The sequence below is a fragment of the Megascapheus bottae genome, chromosome 2 (genome assembly GCF_031878675.1).
Source record: "Megascapheus bottae isolate mThoBot1 chromosome 2, mThoBot2.hap1, whole genome shotgun sequence".
NCBI classification, from domain to species: domain Eukaryota; kingdom Metazoa; phylum Chordata; class Mammalia; order Rodentia; family Geomyidae; genus Megascapheus; species Megascapheus bottae.
This window is the reverse complement of record NC_143510.1, coordinates 25555097-25580151: the sequence shown is the minus strand read 5'-3', so window position 1 is coordinate 25580151 and position 25055 is coordinate 25555097. Positions and strand designations below refer to the sequence as shown.

The 25055-nt window shown below is 38.7% G+C and overlaps 1 protein-coding gene across 6 annotated transcripts in view; it reads left to right on the top strand.

Annotated features, from left to right (window-relative positions):
• Ngly1 (N-glycanase 1) overlaps positions 1 to 24753 on the top strand; it is a 66668-nt gene extending 41915 nt beyond the window's left edge. For 4 of the 6 annotated variants that reach the window (XM_090322414.1, XM_090322387.1, XM_090322405.1 and 1 more), the window contains 2 exons: positions 471 to 648; positions 1600 to 1949. In XM_090322414.1, coding sequence (XP_090178540.1) covers positions 471 to 648; positions 1600 to 1775 — 354 coding nt within the window. In that variant the 3' untranslated portion in view covers positions 1776 to 1949. Of the gene's footprint in view, positions 1 to 470; positions 649 to 1599; positions 1950 to 24574 lie in introns of those variants that run through there. The other 2 variants (XM_090322423.1, XM_090322433.1) reach the window with 2 other exon arrangements.
• The last annotated feature ends 302 nt before the right edge of the window (positions 24754 to 25055 follow it).

Below are 25055 nucleotides of genomic sequence, written 5' to 3'. Positions count from 1 at the left end.
GATTACAGGTGTGAGCCACGATACCTGGCAGATGTTGCCTTTTAATCTCTTATAAAATGGTAGCTAAGATGTTGTCTCCTTGATTTAGAGTCTATATGGTTTATTTACTCTAGGAAAGCTTAGATGAAAATCTGTCACTAGGCTACACTCCCAGACTCAGCAGGAGTCTTCTTAACACTCATTTTAGTAGTTGTATTTCTTAATTTAAAAGATTATAATTTACCATATTTTGGTTAGCATGGAATTCTAAAAGTTAAAACTGTACTAATGGGGCACTTGCATTTTAGTAACTTTATTCCAGACAAAAAAATACTACAGGAAAAATTGCCAAAGTACTGTTACATGTTAGCAGTCATCTTGTTAGTAGGGAAACTTGTTCTTTAATAACCTTGCTCAGTACCCTCTGACAAACGTTTCACTGTTTTCCACACTGCTTAACCGTTATGACAGTTCTTTCCCCTACTTTATAGGTATATTTGGCGCGAAAAGAAGGTTCATCTTCTGCTTATATTTCCTGGAAGTTTGAGTGTGGCTCAGTTGGCCTAAAAGTAAATAGTGTTTCCATTAGAGCAAGTAGTCAAACATTTGAGACTGGAACAATAAGGTGGAAGTTGCGATCTGCTGCTATACAAATAGACCTGAAAGGCGGTAAGCATTTGACTAGAGAATTAATCCTAAAGCCTTTATTTACTACTCTGGAGATTGCCTGTACTCATTTGAGATGCACCTCTTGACATTTTCATACCACAGAGTTATTCATACTGTTTTGGTTAAAAATACCTGTCTCCATTTTATTAGCATAAATGAGTTGCATGAGAGGAGTTTGTTATATTTCCAAACATGAATGTAATGTGTCTGTCACAGTCACTCACTCCTCGTGTATCATTCTCTCCTACCCCACTTTGTAAAACAATTTTAGCAGGCTTCATTGTTTTATTATTCATGAAAATGAAGTCTGGCAAAAATATTTTTAAATAATTAACTATTTAACCTTACAACAAAAAGGCTGATTTTTGTGTGTGTGTGATGAAACATGAATTTGAAAAGAAAAATTACTGTGTGTGCCAGTCCTAGGGCTTGAACTCATAGCCAGGTGCTGTCCCTGAAGGTTTTTTTTTCATAAAATTTTTATTGTAATTAATAAAAAGATTACATTACATTCGCCAGATGGAAGGTGCATTACTTCACATACATTGATACCCTTTCTCATGTCTTGGCCCTGAAGGTTTTTGTTGTTGTTTTGTTTTATTTTGTGCTCAGCAGGACTCATACTATACCTTCCACTTGGGGCACAGGTCCACTTCTGGCTTTTTTGGTAGTTAATTGGAGATAAGAGTTTCATAAGCTTTCCTGCCCAAGCCGGCTTCAAACCACAATTTTCACATCTCAGCCTCCCGAGTGGATAGGATTACAGGCTTGAGCCATGAGTACCTAGCTATTCTTTATTTCAAAAGATGCTTCTTCTCCATAAAGAATAATATGCATTTGTATTTAACAGTGATTTTAATTTACAAGTCAGCCTATAGAAAATGTGTTCCCAAACTCTCTCTTCATGCTTTTTAAATTGCCACAAACAGTGTGTAAATTTTTCTTCCACAGATAAAAATCTTCACTCCTATGAAGATTTTTCTGGTGCCACTGAAGTTATTTTGGAAGCAGAGTTAAGCAAAGGAGATGGTGACACTGCTTGGCAACATACCCAGCTGTTTAGGCAGAGTTTAAATGACCATGAAGAGAATGGTCTGGAGATAATCATAAAGTTCAGTGAACTCTGATAACCTGACCATTCTGGAAAAGCAGGCAGTAATCAAGGATTTATCATGCAAAGTTGTCCGGATTCAGTGCATGCTCACTTGGCAGTTTAGCACCCTGTGCCCGCATTTTTCTTTCGCTAGCTATCCATCATGTATCCCTCATTACAATATATCTTTATATACTGTGAACCATAATGAATATTGAATTGGAAATTCCCTTCCAGATATGACTATAATTCAATATAAAGTTCTTGTCCCCATTTAAGATTCCAATTCAAATAGTTTTAAAGAAAACGATGGTGTTCATGGCTATGCTGTTCGTAATTATGGTAAAATCTTGGGCTAATAGTAAATTAACATTTTCTGTCAGACATTAATGTCTTTATAAGTAGTTGATTTAGATTTTTTTAAGATTTCTAAGTTTTAATAAATGTGCTTAGTGCAGTATCTTATAAGTTATATAATGCATGAAAATTTTTATGATTGTAAATATATAGTTATTAAATAAAAATTATTTTGCCTTACACCTTTTTAGTGGTTACTTTGGCTAAATACAAACCTATGTTATATGTCCTAAACATTGGAAAATACTTGAATAAACAAGAGTTATAAAAACATTTAATACTGGCAGCATAAATTGGAAGATACATTGTAAGTCCCATAGTTGTGAACATTTGAAATGCTTTACATTTAAGTTGTAAACTACCTCACTGAATAAAATATTTATGGTTTTGAAACTTTCACTCTGTTACACAATATTTTGTCAATATCAAGAGGGTTTTTGTTGTTGTTGTTGTATTGTTTTTTTTGTTTTGCCAGCTCTCCAAATTATCTCCAGCTAAGTTTAATGAGCATTTAGTAGACAGCATGTATGTGCCCCACACGTGATGGCCCTGTGGAGAAGCAGAGGTGAAGAAGACACCACTCACCTTCAAACGTTCCCAACTTTTTCCATAAGAAGAGGACCTGTTCAGAAATTTTCAACCTTTGCAACTCAGCAGAGCATGGGGGGTGTTATAAATTATGTAGTAAGATCCTGTAACAAAGGCCTTAGTGTTTGCTTTTTAATAGTTGCAGTTGCTTCTGGGCATCATTGGTGTAATCCCTGTAAACAAGAGGCTGAGATTTGGGGATCACAATTCAAAGCCAGCCAGGGCGGAAAAGTCCATAAGATTAGCTCCAATTAACCAGCAAAATGCTGTAAGTGGAGCTGTGGTTCAACTGGCAGAAGGCCAGGGACAGCACCCAGGCCCTGAGTTTAAGCCCCAGGACTGGCACAATTATAATAATTGTTGCCAAATTATTGACTTACATTTCCTTCCGTTTTTCCTTCTTTTTTTTGCTTTTGTTTTGGTGGGTTTTTTGTATTTGTTTTTCCCAGTCCCGAGAGTTAGACTTGGCCTGAGCACTGTCCGGGGCTTTCCTCAAGTGGTAATGCTTTACCACACAGCATCACTTCCAGCTTTTTCTGTGTATGTGGTACCAAGGAATTGAACCCAAGGCTTCATGCATGCTAAGCAAGCAAAGCACTCTACCATGAGACCACACTCATGGCGCCTTTGTTTTTAAGGTAAGATCTTAATGTGTTTTGTAGATTGGCCTTGAACTCCAAGTCGTCCTGCCTTAAGCTCCCTAGTGAGAGGATTACAAACAGGCATTTGCTACCACATCTAGCAAAAAAAAAAAAAAAGTTGCAAAAAGTATTGTGAATCTGTTTTTAATGAATAGAAGGTTTTCTGAATTAATCATAGTGTTTGTAATAAAACTGAAGAAACTTGACACTTAGCTGTCTTGCAGTATCTTGTTTAGAACAGCCAGTATTTTTATAATCATCTAGACTGACTCAACCCTTTTAGATAACCTAGTTACACAGGCACTTTTACCTAAAGATGGAAATAGGGTAGTTAGAATTCAACTAAGTATTTTTAATCTCATATTTTAATTTTTACTGTGGCTTTTTGAATTTTTTTGCTAGTCCTAGGACTTGATCTCAGGGCTTAGGCACTGTCCTTGGACACTTTTTACTCAAGGCTAGCGCCCTGATACTTGAGCTACAGCTCCACTTCCGACTTTTTCTGTGTATGTGGCATTGAGGAATCAAACCCAGGACTTTGAGCACTTGACTACTAGGCAAAACTCCCAATGCCTTTTAATGTGGTTTTAAACAAAATAGGTTGAATTTAAAATGTCCTGTCTTTAAGTTGCTTGGGCAAGGGGAAAGGTGTGAAGCTAAATAATAAACTGGTAAGACAATTGGAGATTTAGGTAGAATAGGGCTAGATAGACTATTAGTGGGACGCATTCCATATAAAAATTAAAAATCACTTGAAAACTAGTCCAAACAATGGTTGTTAGAGAACTCCAGGAACCAGAGCCGGTTCTTGAGTAGTCTTACCTGTAATCCCAGAAATTCAGGAGTTGGAAGTCAATAAGATCACAGTATGAAGGCAAACAAGACTAAAATTGTAGGTGGATCCTCTATGTCAGCAAATAAGCCAGACATGGTGGTATGTTTATAAACCCAGTCACTCAGAAGGACATGGGCAAGGCTAGCTCAGGCAAAATGCAAGAACCTATCTGAAGAACAAAGAGGGTCATGGTTCAAGTTACAGGGAACTTGCCTAACAAGTACAAGGCCCTGAGTTCAAACCCAGTACTGAAGGAAAAAAAAATTTTTTAAAAAGCAGGTTCTGGATCGGTTCTTCCATAACCCATGCTCATTGTTTTTAAGTATTTGTACCCTTGCTTCAGTTCACATCTCAAGGTTGTGAATTCCACTGGCAGTCTGCTTCCTGTTGCCTTGTTTTGTTTTTGTTTTGCTTTGAAGTCATGTGTTGCATTCTCAGGATGAACAAGAAATATGTCTGATCCTTTGATGAATATTCAAGGGGGAAAAAGTGGCTCTGATTAAAGAAAGAATGTTTCACCATTTTTGACGAGGCAGTGTTGTCAAAGATAATTCGGCCCAGACTTTTTCCCTATGAAAATCCAAGTCCAGAGAATTAAGCGGGCAGTCAAGAGAACTCTGTAAATAATGATGTGGGTAAAAGTCACTCTATCATACTATGTTATCTCTCATCTCTTTTGCTGTCCCTTGGTTATCTCATATTGTTACAATATTTCACCTTGTTATCTGATATATTTTATATATGCTTAATTGGTTATTTGAAATTGGATAGGGAAGGGGGGAAATCAAGATGAGCAGGGGGAGGGGGGAAAGGAATTGAGGACCATGACATGAAAAAGGGTATCAATGTTTATGAAGTAATGCACCTTCTATCTGGTAAATATAATGTAACCCTTCTATTACAAAAACAAATATATGGAAAAAAGACACTATTTTTTGCTATGTGACAGGGCTATAGAATTAGACAGGGGGTTACTATTTATGTGGGTGTTTCACTTCTATAGATACTGCAGTAGAAATCAGAAAGGCAGTATAATGGGCTATTAAAGCCAGTGATTTTTCTAAACTGTTAGGGTTTTTTCTCTACTATATAGTAAAGCTGTGTTTGTATTTTATAGTCCAAGCCAAGCAAGTAAACTCCTACAAACTGATAATCCTATGAAGGCATACATTCCTTCTTTTTTTACTTTTTTTTTTTTTTTTTTTTTTTTTTTTTGCCAGTCCTTGGGCTTGAACTCTGGACCTAAGCACTGAGATCTGAGGAACACAATTCAAAATCAGCCTTGGCAGAAAAGTATTTGAGAAATTCACCACCAAAAAACTGGAAATGGAGCTATGGCTCAAACAAGGCAGTTATGACTAGCCTTGAGCAAAAATATAGAAATAAAACTTTAAAAAAAAATAACAGCAACAAAAGCCCTTTATTTCTGATAAAGAATTTCAAAATGGGCTTAAACCAGTAGTGGCTACATTGAGAGGCTAGTAAATGCCAGTGACAGTGACTTTCAATGTCTCATAGGTAGTGTATCTTTTTTTTGGTCAGTTATGGAGCTTGAACTTTGGAACTCTGGGCCTGGACGCTATCCCTGAGCTCTTCAGCCCAGGGCTAGTACTCTAACCACTTGAGCCACAGGGCCACTTCTGGTTTTCTGGTGGTTAAGTGGAGATAAGTCTCAGAGACTTTCATGTCCGGGGTTGGCTTTGAACCATGATCCTCAGATCTTAGCCCCCTAAGTAGCTAGGATTACAGACATGAGCTCATGATATCCAGCAGGTCCTATATCTTATCCCAGTTTAATAGATAATAAATTAAGAGACTAAGTGGGAGTTGCTCTAATACCTGCATGTCACGACTTACTGTGAGAATAACAAAATTTCAGTATCACCTAGAAATTGCTAAATACACCAGAAAGGGCCTCTGAAAAAGCCAAGCACATGCCAAAGCTGAACCATCACGCATCTTCTTTTCCTTAAGAGGACACCTTGAGTTGTCACTCAAACCTTCTTGTTTACCCATTTCTTAATGTTTCATTAAGCCCATTTTCACAGGAGAGTAAAACAAGACCAGCTTGTAAAAATGCTGTCTCTAAACCCCACACCCCTCCCTTCTTGTTCTATGCCATTCTCTGAAGCAATTGCCAAAAGTGTTGCCTAAGTCCTTCCTGAGCTGCATGTTGAATGGTTCATCAAGCTCATATGTGAGCAAGCACACAAACCTCTTTTGTGTTTGGGTTCCTGTATGCCAATGGATTGATAGCTTCTTTTCATTGTCATCATATCATTTCATTGCTACATTTTCATCTGCTACATTTTTTAAGGCAGCTTCACAGCATTTCATAATACATCCCCTTGTTTACAGATGGTTAGGGATCGCTTCCCTTTTTTCCTTCCTTCCTTCCTTCCTTCCTTCCTTCCTTCCTTCCTTCCTTCCTTCCTTCCTTCCTTCCTTTCTTCCTTTCTCTCTTTGTTATTGTAAGCACCACTTGAATAAACATCCTTAATCCATTTCACATAGAATATATGCTTTTTAACTCTTGGTGGCCACAACTCTGCAGTCATCTTTGAAGATAGTTATCTCCTCCCACTCTTGCCAAAACCAAATTCGATGTGGTAACCAGCCAGTGATTCCTACCTCCTAGCTTCCCTGACTTTAAATTGTTCTTCCCTAGATTCTGGGTCCAGTAGAACATTTGGAAAATATGTGGTCCTTCTGAAGCTGGATTACTAAACACCTTGGCTGTCTTGACTGCTGGCCTTTGAAGGAACATGTCTTCATGCCAGTCAAGCAGGTTTGTAAAGAGGAATCAGAGCTTTTCCTCTAGCCTGGGCCAAATCCTCAAACAGCACAGTGCCTGAGATTAAGACACTGGGGTCAACTGCTCAGCCAGAATCACTGCTGGAAATTCCTCCGTGAGCATTCCCTCTTAAATGGTTTTAACACATGCTCTGCAACGATTTGTTTATACAGCATCAGATCACTAAAATAGCAATGCTATTTTTACCATTCTTGAAGGGTGAAAAATACCTAGATTTAATTTGCATCTTCTTGTTTATTTGGGAGATTTGTTTTTCAAATGCCATGACATTTTCAAAGCCATTCTTGTTTCCCATCTACTGTCTTGTTTATTTATAAATCACATTACAAAGTACATATTAATATAGGAAGTAATATGTTTACACAATGAATAAAATTTTATATACACACCCATATCTTTTTTGTTGTTGTTGTTGTGTGGGTGAGTTTTTCACTTGGATGGTTTTCACATCCCGTTTGATGTCCTATTATCAGTTGTTGCTGAGATTACTAATTGGAGTTTTTCTGGGGGCCTCTTTTGTTATAACCATTCCTGTTTTTTTTCCTGAATCCTGTTACACAGTGCACCTTAGTTCTGTTCTCTGTAACAGAGTTTTTGTTTATGTTTACCCTGATGTATTTATGGTGAAGGACCAAGCTGGTAATTCCAGCTAGATGGACAAGCAAGCGCTTCCTTTGCAGGCCCCTCCCGAGGGAAGGACTGCCTCAGAACAGCCTGGTCAGCCTCAGCTTCACCTCTGCCTGGTCACTGAGTAGGCAGACATGCTTAAAGCCCTCAGAGCCCTCACCCATGCAACAGATCTATTGGGGCTCATTTGTTTCAGGACCTCTCCTACCCTTAGTGACTTACTGGATTTTGTTACATAAAACATTCACACAACTCCAACTGTCTGTCAGGGTAAGTGCATTCCTGGCAGGGAGCGGGGAGTATGAGAGAGAGGGAATGACAAAGGTGCATTGTATGTAGTTATGAATATGGCAGAATGAAGGCCCCTGGTTTGACTAAATGATGCTAGGAAAACATTGAAAAACAAAATTTAAAAATCTTATCACTCCCTTTCCTGTTGCCTTCTTCTATCAGGGGACCTTTATGGATAACTATACTTATTCATTCCAGTAGGAAGTGGCACTGTGGCTCCTCAAGTGGTAGAGCACTAATCCTGAGCTAAAGAGTTCAGGGATAGCACCCAAGACTGGAGTTTAAGCCCCATGACTGACCAAAAAAAAAAAAATCTACTTGTTTGTTCCAGTTTCTTCCATTTTATTTTCCTTTAAAAAACAACACATTTCTTCCTCTTTTCATTACAAGGATGATTTATACCTTGCCATTTTGTGTTATGTTGTTCTTTGAGACAACATCTCATTGTGTAGCCCAGGCTGGTTTCATATACAATTCTCCTCCTACCTCAGCCTCCTGAGTGCTGGGATTGCAGGTGTGTACCACTAAGCTCAGCCAGCTGTACCTTGCCTTTTTTGTTGTTGTTCAAAACATGTAAGAGTTTCTCCGTCCTTTCTCCAGCTGTGTAATATTGCAGTATATGAGAACTCACATTTTGTTTCTAGTTTTTGTAACGAATGAAAAAAATAGACAACATGAAAATCTAGATGTTCAGCTCATATTTAAAAAGTGAGACAAAGAGATAGTACTACCCTTAGTTCTATTTTTTTTTCCAGTCCTGGGTCTTGAACTCGGGGCCTGGGCACTGTCCTTGGGTTTTTCTCAAGGCTAGCGTTCTATCACACAAACCGCGGCACCACATACAGCTTTTCTTTTTTCTGTGTATGTGATACCAATGATTCGAATCTGGAGCTTCATGCATGCTAGGTAAGCACTCTCCTCTAGGCCATGCTCCCACCTCCTTCTTAACTTCTGTATGGAGACATTTGGCAAAGCCACCATAGTACCTGTACCTCCTTTAAGATGAGAGCCCTCTCATTCTTCCTCCTTCTCATCTCCTCTCTACCCTCCCTGTAGTTTTCATCACAAATCTCTCAACTCCAATGCTGGTACTTCCTATAGCGTTTGTATAGAAATGGTCTATTTCCATGTCAATCACAATTGCAAGATTAGAAGGTAAATGAGTGTCATGCTTTTATTTTACTCATTAATTCATTCTATCTACAGTTACTTATAAAAGTTGCCTGCCTGTACATGTTGGAGTTAACTCTGTCCTCAGTGACAGTACTATTTTATGCATAGGTGTATATTTCAGTCAAATCTAACGTGTGATTGATTTACATTACAAGTTGTTCAAAGCAAGATAATTTGACATGTTGCATTTGGAGAAGTGGTTGTCTTTGAATTTGAAGGAACTTGGAATCCATCAATAAATTATTTAAACTTATGGAAATCATACATTTATCAAATAGCAAATGTGGCCATTTGCTGAGTCATCTCTTTCCATACCTTGCAGCTTTCCTCAGCTCCTTTGCATTTTCTGTGACGCAAACATACTCAGTGCTTTTCATCTGGATTCATGTAGTGAATCCAGCTGAAAATGTCTGGTGAATGCAACACTGCTCTTTTGGAGATCAGGTTGGCATGCTGACCTGATGAGCTCATCTCTGCCCTGGAACAATTCAAAAGAATTGTTCTTAAGATGTGCAGCTGGTCCCCCTCCAAGAGTAACTCTGATATTACTTGTTCATGCTCTAGCTTTAAACCTATTTAATAATATCAGAAGGCATAAAGAATAACACAGCACAAGCAGTGCACTCTCAGAAATATCACACTTTGTTTCATCTAAAGAGAAAATTGCACTGATGAAGTGTAACCCACCTTTGCGCACTCAGTCCCAATCTCTCTTCAGGGCACCTGCAATCAGAAATGTACACATTATTCTATTATCTTTTTTGATATGTGCGTATATTAGTTAATATATTCACTTGTAATCTTTGGTCTTTATAAATAGTAGGATACATGGTACCCCATGCTCTGTAAGTTGCTTTTTGAGGTTTTTTGGGGCCTGAGCCAGTACAATGCCTTAAACTCTAGTATCTCAAGTTCTTTAACATGCTAGCCAATGGCTGGCACAGTACCACTTTAGCCATACCTCCAGTCTGCTTTCTTTTAAATAATTATTTTGGAAATGGAGTCTTCCAGACTTTCCTACCTCAACTCTCCAGGTCTCAGCCTGCTGAGTAGATGGGCTGACAAGTATGAACCCTTGGCACCAGCTTTCTGTGTTGTTTTCTAGGACCATGTTGATACATAAAGGTCTAGCTAATTCTTCTGCACGCTGCACACATGACACTGTTTAATGTCCCCTCCCATTTTGGTTCTGTTGCAACCTGATAGATTTCTAAGGTCATTCTCAGAAACCATTTTTTTCCTACAAGGTCAATTTAGGGAGATGACAACCTTGATTTATTTTTTTAAATAAGCACTGAAACCAGTCCTACTGGGAAAGGGACTGGGGTGGGAGGAAGAAGTAAACTAGTCTCTGATGACAATAAAGAGTAGTATACTGAGATCTGGTGTTCTTGAAATAGTACCCTGAATGGAATTCCATGTGTGATAGCAGCATAGTTTCAATGTAGAGATCGAGGCTTGGAGAAAAGTAAATATTTGGAAAGAAAGGCAATTTTCTCATGCTGGGTGGAAAGACAAGGATGTCATGTGAAATGTTATGTCATCCTTTGCAGATGTAAAGGACTTAAAAAAGCCAAGATGGTCTTTGATCTTCACTCAACAAACATGGAACCATCAAAGCTCTTACACTCCTTGTAAACTTAGATTTGAAACAGATTAAACGCTGATGGGGAGTGATGGCAGAAGATATTTGTAACGTGAATCTTGAATTTCAAAAAAATCCTGGTTGAGGAAGTGAAGGCTGCAATTTCACTTGGATTAAATCCATCCTCCCATCAAGTGTCAGCATTGAAGGCCAGGCAGTGGAGCCAGGCCTGGCCACCAGGGAAAACATGGTATTTTCTTAATAAAGTCCCAAACTCTGAGAATGCCAGGTGGTACAGGACATGCCCAAAAGATATAGTGATGTTGATCTAAAGGGGGAATGTGCTGGCAGAGAGGACAGAGCAGTAGAGACAGCTGCTCTGAACAAGGCTTAAGGGGACAAAACAATAGACATGGCTGTTCTGAGCAAGATTCAGTACCTGCATGCCTGAAGCACTATGGTGGATGTGGAGCCTTTCTGTGCAATTAATACACATTAAACAGTCAAAAAAAACCTGAAACTGGGGAAAGGATTATAGGCAGGGTACAGTTGATGGGAATATATTGTGGAAACGTAATCATGAAATCCTCCTCTGTACAACCAATGTAAACTCTGTGTGTGTGTGTGTGTGTGTGTGTGTGTGTGTGTGTGTGTGTGTGTGTGTGTCAGTGTGTCAGTCCTAGGAGGTGAACTCAGGGCCTGGGCACTGTCCCTAAACTCTTTTGTTCATGTCTAGCACTTCATCACATGAGCCACAGTTGCTCCTCTTGGCTTTTTTCTTCTTTTAACCATTTATTAGATGTGATACTCATGGGTTTTTCTGCCTGGGATCCTCAGATCTCAGCCTCTTGAGTAGCTAAGATTTAAGATTTTAGGCATGAGCCACTGGCCCTGCCAAGCTGAATTTTCAAAATACTTCTTTAAAAATTGGGAAATAAATGACAAGGAAATTGAGGGGGGGTTCCATAGATGTGGGAGGGGACATTGTGATCAACTGGGAGGAGGAGAAGGCCAACAAAGTGAGTGATAAAGGATGACTGTGGGCATGTATGAAAATGGAACAGTGGAACCCGTGGGAAATGCTTGGGAAGCGGGGTAGGGGAGAGCAAAGCAGAGGCACAGTTGACCCTCTATACACATGTGTGGGAAAATTACAATGGTCACACAAAATATTTCTCAAAATGAATTCCAGGGAATGGGGAAGAAAAGATTGTAATAGAGCCATCCTCCCTTCAATATTGCATGCTGATTTAAAATAATAAAGTGCTCTGCCAATCACCTGTGGCTCATGCCTGTAATCCTGGCTACTCAGGAGCTGAGATCTGAGGACAGCTTACTAAAAAGCTGGAAGCATGGGCTGGGAGTTTGGCACAGTGGTAGAGTGCTTGCCTAGCATGCATGAAGACCTGGGTTTGATTCCTCAGTACCACATACATAGAAAAAAGCTGGAAGTAGTGCTGTGGCTCAAATGGTAGAGAGATCTAGCCTTGAGAAAAGTCCAAGGCAGTGCTCAGGCCCTGAGTTCAAGCCCCACGACTGGCAAAAAAAAAAAAAAAAAAAGCTGGAAGCAAAGCTGTGACTCAAGCAAAAGAAGCTCAGGGACAGCACTCAGCACTCAGTCACTGAGTTCCAATCCCAGGACCAGCACAAAATAATAACAATTTTAAGGACATGGGGAAAGTCTTCCAACTTAAAGAAAAAAGATAGTGAAAACCGAAATAGCAATTTCTACTGGTATTGTTAGTTGTTTTGTTTTGTTCTGCTTTGCTTTTTGGGACAGTGTCTCCATTAGGCCAGTCTGGCCTTGGGACTGCTGGAATTAAAAGCATCTGCTGTCATACCTGGCTCTCCCTATCATTTTCTGAATATTCAATGTGTGAAGCAGCATGGGTCCCCTTCTACCTGAGACTTGGGATCTTCATTCCTGTGACTTCCCAGTGCTCTGAGGGATTGACCCCACAGAAGCCGAGAGCAATATAAACAACCATGGAACCCCCATACTTTCCTGGGAAGAGAGGAACCTTTTATTTATTTATTTATTTATTTATTTATTTATTTATGTATTTATTTAGGAAAGGAAGCTTTTACATTTTGGCTTCTCAGATCCTACATACCACATCATAAATCATGACTGTTTGGAAGCTTTTCATTTTGCTTTGTGACTGTAAGTTAATTATTTTTTTTCTCAGTTCGAATGCTCTGTGTAAGCCTCATTTAGTGAAAAAAGTATAATTTTGATTTCACTCTTGAAGAAATTACATACAGATTAAATTATACTTCTTTGTATAAAATCATTCTTCCTATAAACTGTGAATGGTTTACAGTAGGCATGCATGAATGGAATTGAGAAGGGAATAGATGATAGGATATATATTTAGTATTTCTGTTGTTTTTCTTCCTGATGGAGCAGCCTTATGCAGAGCACAGGATCCTCTGGAAGGTCCTCAGAGAAAAACCAGACATCACACCCTAAGAAGGACTCATCTAAAATGCAGCCTCTGGGCCTTCACATGAAGATTTTGAGTTGAAATCCTTAATGTAAGGCCAAAGATTTTCTTTTAACAAGTCCCTGGTTCTTTAGTAAGACATATAATTGAGAACTATTCTTCTAATCTAACACTTATTCGTATGATGAGGAAACTGAAAGAGAGATTAAGATATTGACCAACGTCAAGGTGAGAGTTAGCAATTCCTGTATACATACCTAATATTTGGAAAACAACAATGGCTGATCTCATGCTCATTGATATTCAATGTGTTTTGTTCTTGTAATTTCCTTTGTATCATTATGTGCTGGATGTCTTTTTTAAAAAACTGGGAAAAAAGTAACTTCACTTTTCATTGGTCTTCTTCTTTCAACTCATTTAGAACAGAATATGGTTTCCTCCAAACAGAGAAGTGGGGAAAGGTGGGTAGACAAAGGAAAGAATGTTCTAGATTAAATTTGTTCATTTCTTTGCATTTTTCATTTTGTTCTCAAGCATTATCTTTATTCCCCCATTCTGCTGAAATACAAGATGTTGAGCCTCTGAATTCTTACCCTTTTTGGTTTAACCCATTGGTGTATTTAACACAGCACCTAAGAGGGACATAGTAAGAGGCTACAAATGGTAGCAGATAAACTGCTGAGAATTAACAGAAGCTGGGGCATACTTTCTGCCTCTCCGGGTTGCTGGTAGCTCACTAAGGCACATTGAACAGTCTGGGGCCAAGGTAATTCCACACAATTGGACTAATGTATGCTGGATATTTTAGTGTCAACCTAGAAGACAGTGTTGGGGATTGGTTTTTGTGCTGTGTTTTGGTCTAGTCATGTTGTAGACTCTCTTTTTTTCATATATTTTTTATTGTAATTAATAGAAGGGTTACATGATATTTGCCAGATAGAAGGTGCATTAATTCACATACATTGATACCCTTCCACCTGTCTTGGTCCCCATTTCTCTCCCCCCCACCCCCACCCCTCATCTTGTTTTCCCCCCTTCCCTATCAAATTTCAAATAACCAAATACAAATATATCCGATATATCAGGTAACAAAGTGAGATACTGTAACAATATGAGATAACCAAAGGACAGCAAAAGAGATGAGAGATAACATACTACCTTAAGGACAACAATCATTCATTATATGGCTTATGTTTCTATATCCTAGAGATCCTTTCATTTAGCATCATACTATATGGCCTTTTGTATCAAGGTTTTGCTCTATTGTAAATCTCTGCTAGGAGAGCCCAAGGTTTCTACTGATTATGACAAATGAGGGAAACCATTGAGCCTAAGCTCCTTTGAGTCTGGCTTACTTCACTTAATATGATTTTTTTCTAAGTCTTTCCATTTCCTAGCAAATGGGGCAATGTCATTCTTTCTGACAGCAGCATAGAATTCCATTGTGTACAAATACCACATCTTGTTGATCCATTCATCAACTGAGGGGCATCTAGGTTGGTTCCATATCTTTGCTATGGTAAATAGTGCTGCAATGAACATTGTTGTGCTAGTGGATTTAGTATGTCCTTGTTTCTGGATGATTGGGTAAATGCCAAGTAGTGGAATTGCTGGGTCATAGGGGAGCTTATGCTTAGTCTTTTGAGGAACTGCCATACCATACTGCTTTCCATAGTTGTTGAAGGAGTTTGCACTCCCACTAACAGTGCAGTAGTGATCCCTCCTGGCCACATCCCCTCCAGCATCTGTTGTTATTAATTTTCTTGATCCTGGCCATTCTAACTGGAGTGAGGTGGAATCTTAGAGTTGTTTTGATTTGCATTTCTTTCATGACCAGAGAAGTTGAGCATTTCTTCATGTGGATTGTAGACTGTCTTATGTATCTGTTCATTGTTCCTCTGTCAGTGGAACTCAGCCTCTCACCCTGCACTCTGGTTGCTTTTGTGATTAAACCTAGCAGCATATTTTCAACTACTTAAAAAAAATCCTGCTCTTTAACACATGCCCATCAATTAATATGAAAAGTGCAATTACTTATCCTTTAAAAATCTATGGCTAATACCATCACTAGGATAATTTCACAGCCACTGGCACACACCACATCTTTCCTACAACTTCTTTTCCCGTGATCAACTTTGCCATGATTCATCTTCCAAATCTTTTCTAAAGTCTTTTAGTGAAGTGCAAGTTTTCCTACTATTGCAATCTTACTGTTTCTCTTACAGAACAGGCCATCTCTCACCATATTCCTGACAATCCTGGTCCTAGATGACAAATTTGCTCTGTGACAAATCTCCTGTGGAATCTAGAATCCAACCCTGCAACCACAGAGAGCCGTTTTCCTGCAGATGCTCCATGCCAATCGCCAAGAAGAGTCCAATCTTTATTATGGCAACATTCACACTGACAGTGCTGGAGCCTTCCTGGTGCTCATAACAGAATTACTCAGTCATTCAGTAAATATTGGCAATGTAATCTGTCTTAGGAATTGCCTTAGGAACTGTGAATTGAGCAATTAATAAAACAAAGACCCCTATCCTCAAAAATATGAATTGTAAACAAGGATATAGAATTTAAATTAGATACATGCATATTAAAATAGTGATGTGATATACATATACATATATACATGCAATAGTGGCAAATTTCAAAGAAAATAAATCAGTGATTGTAACTATTCTAAGACAAAAAATTCTGCTGGTGAATCATGCAGTAGGCTAACATACCTGAATGACCTTCAGGGGTAGGAAACTTCCTGTGCACGGGAAGACCCATATAATCATTTAGAATGTGACACAACAGACACATATCTTTTCCTGTGGTCCTGTCTGCTTATATTGATATTTTTTCTTTCTTTTTTTTCTTTTTCTTTTTTTTTTTTTTTTTTTTACTAGTTCTAGGGCTTGAACTCAGGACGTGGGCATTGTCCCTGAGCTTCTTTTGCTAAAGTCTAGTACTCAATCACTTGAGTTACAGTGCCATTTCTAGCTTTTTTGAGTAGTTTATTGGAGATAAGAGTCTTATGCACTTTCCTGCCTGGGCTGGCTTCAACCTGTGATCTTCAGAGCTCACCTTCTTGAGTAGGTAAGATGACAGACATAAGCTACAGACACCTGGCTGTATATCGCTATTTTTTTATAGCACTATGGTATCCAAAAAGATCTTGTCAGACAAAAGGCTTTTCAAGTATTTCAGATAAGTCTTCAGTAGCATTCTGCTTTGGTGCAGTAGGCTCCAGTGGTCCCTGTGTGATTGTGACTGATGCTCCCTCATCCTAGAGAGCCTTCTTCCTCAATTTCTCCCACAGCTGCTCTTGCTTAGATATCTTCTGCCTCATTCACAAATGCTTGAACCTTAATACCTTTTTTTCTAAATGTGAGGCTGTTATTTACAAAAATACCCACCACACACACACACACATAGCAAGAAATTGAAGAAAGAATGTGTGTGTGTGTGTGTGTTCTAAGGCTTGAACTCAGGTGCTCACTGTTTCTGAGCTTTTTATGCTCAAGGCACTTGAGCCACTTATAATTTTTGGTAGTTTATTGGAGCTATTGGAGATAGGAGTCTCATGGAGTTTCTTTCCTAGGCTGGCTTCAAACTATGATCCTTAGATATCAGCCACCTGAATAGCTAGGATTATAGGCAGGAACCACTGGAACCTAGCCTATTTTCTTATTATAGTATGGATTTTCTATTAAAAATTAAAATTCAGGAAAAACACTAGAAATCATTTATAATTCTATTTCAGATGTCTTTACCAAGACATAGTTTATCTAAAATATAAATATATTTTTTACAAAACAGAATTATACTCTACCAAGTGTTTTGTAACATAAAAGTAAGAATCAAGAGCTTTTCATTATGTGTGTGATTGCATAGTAATCTGATAGGCAGATACATTATATTTTGAAACAAACCAATCTACTGGGTTTTCAGTGTTTGGGTTAATTTTCTACTTTGTTTCTTCAAAGAAAGCAGCAAATGGCAAGAACAATATATATTTCTAAACCAGAAGATAACCATAGCCACGAGTCTTGATACAGTGTAACTACAGTTCAGTTTCCTATACCTTATCAATGTGCTGGTGATGTCAGTAATTTGGTATGACTGTCACCAAAGCTCTTTACTCCTCTTTCTCTCCTTCTGACAACCCTGGGCATTTCCCAAAATCCCAGGACATCTGAGGAGAGACTAACCCAGCAACTATTCTACTCCTCAGGATAGCACTGAACATTTTATTTTTTTAGTTTTCTTTATGTGAAATCAACTGTGTTCTGGGCTACATAGGTACTGAGTACAGAGATGTTCTTTCTAATTGAACCTCTAGATTATTAACTTGTCTAAACATGGAAGATCAAACATACCATTTCCTAGTTTCCTTCATTCCACTATGTGAGGATTTATTCCCTGTAACAAAGGTAAGTGAATTCTCATGAGAATTAGAAAGAACTTCAAATGTACCTTTGCAGGTACATTTGGCATTGCAGGATATCAATAATTCGAAGAAGAAGAGAGATTAAAATAGAGCTTGTGAACAAACGCAGGCCTGGTAGTCTTGAGCTGCAGGCTGTGTCCATGAAAGCATAGAAACAGACTCTCCAATTTCTAGAATTCAGAAACCCACATGGGGCAGAATGACATGGCCTTTGAGAGCTGCTTCAAAGATTAGAGCAGGCTATGAATATTTCAATGCTATTTAAGACAGGTAGGCCCCAATCTCTTGATAGGTAGAATTTTTCTCTGCTGAGTGCATTGATAATATATTTAGAACCATCACCATGTAAGAAAGCTTTCAAAGATAGTTAAACCTCAGCATTCTGCAGTACAGGTTATACTTGACTAGAATTAACAGAGGTAAATTTGGAAAAGATGTAAGTATGGATTACCCCTTTTCCAAACTCTGCTTCATCACTGCGTAAAACCCTGATAAGCACTATTGGGAAGAAATCACACATCTTAGGGGCTCTATGGCCAATTAAATTGATCCACAATCCATTTAGCTGTATCACTGTAATCATGAATGAAGGTATCTCACACCAACCCCAGTCCAAACTCCTCAACTCCACGTGACTTCTTCCTTACCTTTTCTTTCTCTGTCCCTCTTGTTGAGTCTTTAATCACTTTAAAATTATTCATACACCATGATACAAGACCTCATGCTTTCCTAAAATTTATTTCTGTACTCTGCTATCTCTTATTTCCAATGTATTCTTCACTATGAAGTAACCTGTGAGCTTTTAGAAACATGTATTCAATCAGATCAGTTCTCAACTCAAACAGCCCCTAGGTTTTCCAGAAGAAAATTCCTAATCCAATTCCTAGTACACACAGTTGGTTTTCCAGAAATGTTGAACATCTGATGGACTGTAACATTTTGGTGGCTTTCCAAAACGTGAAAATTTGGATATTTGTTGTGGTGGTGGTTATTGTTTATTTGTTTGTTTTTGCCAATCCTGGAGCTTGAACTCTAGGCCTCAGTTTTTGGTAAGCTAGCACTCTACTACTTGAGTCACAGCTCCACTTTTAGTTTTCTGTGGCTAATTGGAAATAAGAGTCTCATGGATTTTTCTAGCCTGGCTGGCTTCAAAACACAATCCTCAGAGCTCATCCTCTTAAGTAGCTAAGATTATTGGCATGAGCAACCAGTGTCCAGTGACAAATTGGTTTTATTTCAGCTAAATGTGTACCCTAACCTTGAACTTATAATTATAGTACTTTCTTCTTTCATGTTATTTTTATTTACCACTATTCAGTGTTCCATAGCATTGGGAGATGATTGTTGACAGTGAAATAATTAAGGAGATTAAAGTTTTAACTACACTTCCATCTTGTGAAATAATGTGGAGTCACAATTTAACTTGAATCTCATTAAAACTCAAATCATTCACATTGTGTGTGTTTAAGGTGAAGAGACTGATTTACATAATCCTCACTTGAAAATTGGTCTCATTATTTTCTACTTCCCTGGGCATATACATGCTTTTCATGCTTTTGTTTTTAGGCCAAGCCAATCTGCCATTCATCTGTCTATAAACTACTTATGAAAAAGACCATCTATCCACTAAAACCGAATTGTAACATCGGAGTTTGGGCTACCACGTGAACATTTGTAAATCAGTTGAATATATTAGGCATGTCATATTTTGGAGTTTAATAATTTTATATTAAAGATGATTCTTGTTTACCCTTTCCTTTTCTTTTTTAATGCCAGTACTAGGGCTGGAACTCAGAGTCTAGCACTCCTGTCTGATTTATTGCTCATGGCTGGCACTCTCCCCAACTCTTGAACCACACCTCCATTTCCTACATTTTGCTGATTCATTATAGATAAGAGTCTCATGGACTTTTTGTTTCCCTTGGGCTTTGTACCTCAACTCTCAGATCTCAGCTTCCTGAGTAGCTAGGATTACAGAAGTGAGTACTGACAAGAATTTCTAATGAAATATAAGATGTTTACATTTGGGTTGGAAGTAGTTTCTGCTCTTAGCAGCTTTCTCATTTGAAGCTTTTTTAAAGTTATGATAATTTAATTTAAGCAAGCCTTAAGAACTTCAGAATAATTATGTAGCCCAGACAATAATACATATAGCAGGGTACTGGTAGCCCACACCTGGAATCCCTCAGAGGTGAGATCTGAGGATCACAGTTTAGAGCCAGCCATGACAGAAAAATCCCTAAGACTCTTAATTAACCAGAAAAAAAGTATAGTTACGGCAGTATGGCTCAAATGGTACAGAACCAGCTTTGAGCAAGAAAGCTAAGGAAGAGTGCCTAAGCCCTAAGTTCAAGCTCCATCACACACTCACTCACACACACACACACACACACACACACACACACACACACACACACACACACACACACACACAAAGCCTGGAAGTGGAGTTATGGTTCAAGTTGAAGAGCTCTAGCCTTGAGTAAAACAGCTCAAGGACAGTCCCCAGGCCCTGAGTTCAGGCCCCAGAACTGGCACAAAAACAAAACAAAACAAAACAAAAAACCATATAGAATTTGCAAATAGAAAAAAAAATCTATGAATTGGTAGAAATTGTTTCAATTTATCATATCCTTTCAGTAATCCCAGCTGATAAGAACTGCTCTTACTTCCTTAGAGCCAATGTTTAGAGCCCTAAATATTAGATAATTCAAGAGACCTCACTGTCCCTCTGTTTTCTAAGTACTCTTTGCTGATCAGTAACAAGAACTGAAGGAAATGAACTTGATCTTAATAGTTCTGGCTAATATTGGTTACTTCTGCATAATTAACTCCTGAGTATATATAAAAATAACTGTAATGATTCCTACTTAGAAGCTGTTTTAGTTTTTCTATTGCATGCTTTGTATTTTCTAATTGTAGTGTGAATGCCATGTTGCTCATATTCCTAAAACTAGGAAAACATATGGGACATTAGCTTATGTTTCAAAGGTATTTAAGATCAACATAATTCATGTAAGCTACATAGACTACTTTGCCAAGCTACAATTCACATTTCTCTTACTGTGCTGGAAACACAGCTATTTTGAAGAGTAGAATTTTTTTTTTTTTTTTTTTTTTTTTTTTTTTTTTTTGCCAGTCCTGGGCTTGGGCTCAGGGCCTGAGCACTGTCCTTGGACTTTCTCAAGGCTAGAGCTCTACCACTTGAGCCTCAGCACCACTTCCGGTTTTTTGCTATGTATGTGGTACTGAGGAATCAAACCCGGGTCTTCATGCATTCTAGGCAAGCACTCTACCACTAGGCCAAACTCCCGGCCCCAAGAGTGGAATTTTTTTAGAGTAATTACAGGTTCAAAAGACTACAAGCCAGATTTCTTCAACGTTTTGCCTCTAGGCAGTGTAGTGATACTAGAAATTTCTCATTCTATGTACAAGACAATACCTGTAGCAGATTGCAAACAGTACTCACAAAGCAAGTTTCCCACTGCAGTAAAATCAGCAGGATCCCTGATGTGGCAAATGACAGATACAGAGACATCTTTGGATGCATGATGGTGGGAATTAATGTGTGTATGTGGGTGTGTGTTCCATCCTGGGACTTGAACTCAGGGCCTGGTCACTGTGCTTGAGCTATTTTTGCTCAAGATTTGTGCTCTACCACTTGAGACACAGTTCCATGTCTTCCTGTTTGTTATTAGAGTTAAGAAAGAGTCTTATGGAGTTTCATGCCAGGATTGGCTTTAAACCCTGATTCTCAGATCCCAGACTCCTGAGTCTAGGATTCCAGATGTGAGATACTGGCACCCGGCAGGAATTATATGCATGGAATTATCTTTAAAAATCATCAAAGAATTGTTATTTACATACGAAGCATTGTCTTCTGAAGGAGATTTATACTCCTTATTTTAGTACAATCAAGTACTTCAGTTAGAAAACATCAAAAGAATGTGTGCCTACTGTTCAGCTGACTGTTTAGACCATACACTAAAAACCAAAGCATGACCTTCTGAGGCTTATTTGGTAGAATTTTCTGGAAAATTTAAATATTACAGTGGGTTCTTCTTATTTTCCTGTTTCAAACTACTGTTATTAGATCTGGCATTCATTAGTATAGTCTCCAATTTGCTGATTTATTTGTTTCTTGTTTATTTATTTTCCATTAGTCTGTTTTGAAGTCAGCTGCTATATAATAAAAAGACAAAAGACTAGGAAGTAAGCCAGACCTGGCCAAAGCCAGACTCTATTATTTCTTGGTGAGACTGAATCCCTTTGCCTTTCGCAGTCTAGAAATAGACTTCACATGTCTTGAAAGAGAGAAAGAGAAAAAAAATTATGCATTCCTTGACAAATTATTATTAAAATTAAAGAGAATATAAATCGAATACAAAACACAGGGCTTGATATGTGCATTCAATTAACAGTAGACTAGAAGTCATAGATATTTTACAAACTTAAAATTAACACCAGGAATATAGATGACTACTAGTTTAAATGCCTTTTTATGAGGGATCATAGAAAAGCTCTTATTTAACATCAAGATAAGTGTAAGTTTTTATGATGTTCTTGTCTGAAAAAAAGACAATAAAGGCCAAATTAAAAATATATATAATGAAATTAGCCTTCATTTATGGAAAGAATATACATTTGTATGAGTCAGAGAAACTTTTGATTAGAAGAAAGCCAATTGGAATGTTGTCACTGCTTTAGATCCCTAAAGTTGAAAATAAGCAAAACAGAGACAACTTTTTTTTTCATCTCTCCACCTACAGAAGAGGCTGTGTGGAGGCCTTCTCTTTAGAGAAGGTGGGAAAATTTAAGCAAAATCATTGTTCTGAACTTACACAGTAACCTAACAGACACAATGGGAACTAAATGAACCAATGTTCATTTAATTTATTGAAACGTTTACTAAGCATATGCAAATCCTGGAGACGTGAAACTAAAAACACCTCCCACCATATCTCTTTCCAATTCCACATACAATCTACGTCTCTAGACTCAGAGACTCTTAGAGTCTCTCCAAGGACTTAAAAAGTCCTTTCTGCTAAAGGAAAACATGAAGACCCATGCAATCCTGTGACACCACCTTTGTAATCTGTAATCACCTGTCTTTGAACACAGGCTTCTTGGCTAGGGGCTGCAGGCTTTCCTTCTACCCCAGTATACATGAGCCCTTCCCAGATGTGTTCTTACACCAGGGCAGATCAGCCTGTGTCCGTAAGGCTCCTTCTCCAGGAAGTTTCCACCACTGCCCTTTGGGAATTTAGGTTGTTAACTGCATAATAATGGACCATTGATATTTAAACCGTCAGCCTGATACCTTTCAATGTACCAGGAGTTGTCTATAATCCAGTGACAGTCGTTCTTTCTTTTATAAGGTTTATAAAGTGTTTAAAAAATTTAAACAAAGCAACCCCCACAACTCTGCTTTTAGTTTTGGAGGGTTCTAGCATACGATTAAACCACATCCAGATGTGTCTGGTGTAGACGGTTAGGGTTTAAGAACAGGAAATATGGCTTTAGTTTTTCTTTCCCTTTGCAGTGTTCACAACATTTTAAGAACACAGTCCATGATTAAGGATTTAAGAATTCTGATCACGAATGGATTTTATTACTTTTCTCTAAAGCTTAATATATTACTGGGGTTTCACTTCTAATATCCAAACAGCTAATAGCTCTGTTGAACTGTGTGCTCTTCCCCCAAAAGGAAGTTCTAATTAACTCAAGAATTTCCATTCAACCTCTAAGCAATTTTAAGTCTGGGGGTTGAGGAGGGGAGGGTTGGGCCATAGTCAGTCTCAGTTTTTTCTAATGTCTTTTGTTAGCCTCATAAAAACTCCTATGGATATGAATCTTAATAGATTGCAGTTCTGTTCTATGTTCACATTCCTGCGTGTCCTCAGGGAGTAGTATAGTTTAGTTATTGTCGGTCTGGCATGCAGCTGGAAAAAGAATGTGGAGTTTATGGGAGTGGGGATGGCGAGGGTTGGGGGAGAGCTCTCTGCTATTGCTTCCACCAGAAATGTATATGCTTGCAGCTCCTAGGTCGCAAGACCTAGGAAGTGTAGCCATGCACCTTCATGGTTTTAAGCTATTGAAGCTGGTCTTAGTTCTAAGGGAGAGGTAGAAAAACTACCCCTATTTTGGACCGTCTTCTCTATTCCTGGACAGTCTTCTTCATCCCTTCCTCAGATGACTTGACTTCTACTCCTGGAGAGGGACTGGCTTGAGTGAAGGAAGTGTGCTTTGAGGCATTCTCTTAACATGTCTAACAGATGGTTCATTTGTCACGTCCAAGAGCAGAGCTGGAACCTGGGCACACAGGATACGTGTATTTCATTGTTGATCCAGTACTGGCACTTGAACTCCCTTTTTCATCAAGGCTGGTGATCTACAACTTGACCCATTGAGGCTTTATTTTTCTCCTTTTGTTTGACTGGAGATGAGTCTCATGGACTTTCCTGCCTAGGCTGGCTTCAAACATCTAACCTCAGATCTCAACCTCCTGCGTAGTCAGGATCACAAGCGTACACCACTGCCATTCAGCTTGGGATACATACATTTTAAAAGGGAGGCGAAAGGACCGAATTAAACAGCTTGTAAACATTATAGCTATACTAAATCTCCCAACCTCTTCCTTTTCTCCAAACCTCTTGATCTTGGTCACAGCACTAGTTTCTTTCTACTCAGCCTGAATTGGGAAATGATTTATTTGCCTCCCTCGGCAAACCAGTCTCCATTCCTCAAGTGGTCTTAGTCCACTCTCCCCTGAGCTACGGCTGTTTGTCAGCCTGCTGGTGAAAAGAAAAAAGCAATCCCAGTCCCTGCCCTGTGCCCTCTCCAGTGTGCATTCATTTCATCTATTTTATGACTTCACCTGGAAGAAATTTGCTGGCAGGCCGAAAACATATACCTGGAGCCCAGGCCTCAGTTCCTGGGTTCCAGACCCATTCGTCTCTTCCCTGTGTAGAGATGTGCTCAGAGATCCCAAGCCAAATTTACCTCCTTCCTCTCTAATCTCTGTCTTCCATTACAGCCAAGAGCCTCGAATTTTTGGAAAGAACAAAACAGCCAAGAAATCAAGAACTCAAAACATGATGTCTTTTCCTCTTCCTCGAAGTGCCAGTCTACCTGAAGGGTCAGCACACTGAAGGCTCCTGTCTGCCATCCTCAAGTCTTTACCAGTCACCAGAATCTCACTCACTGCACCTGGGCAGGATTTCAGGATGAGGCATGTTCATCATATATTAGGCAATATTAATGATGCTAAATGGAGACATGGGATAAGGAAAGTTATTTAGATAAAAAATGCCTGCGCATGCAGTCTTCTCTTTCTTTTTAAACATGCACCAACATATTTTTTTTTTTAATCTCCAGAAGAACCAGTCTCACTGGCATATTCTCACTAAGCTTCTTGCACTGTTCCTGTATCCCAAAGGAGTGCTTCCCTTTGAAATGGTAGGACCAAAAAGACCACCCTTTTGCTTTAGAACTGGTGTGTAATAAGTAGTCTACTG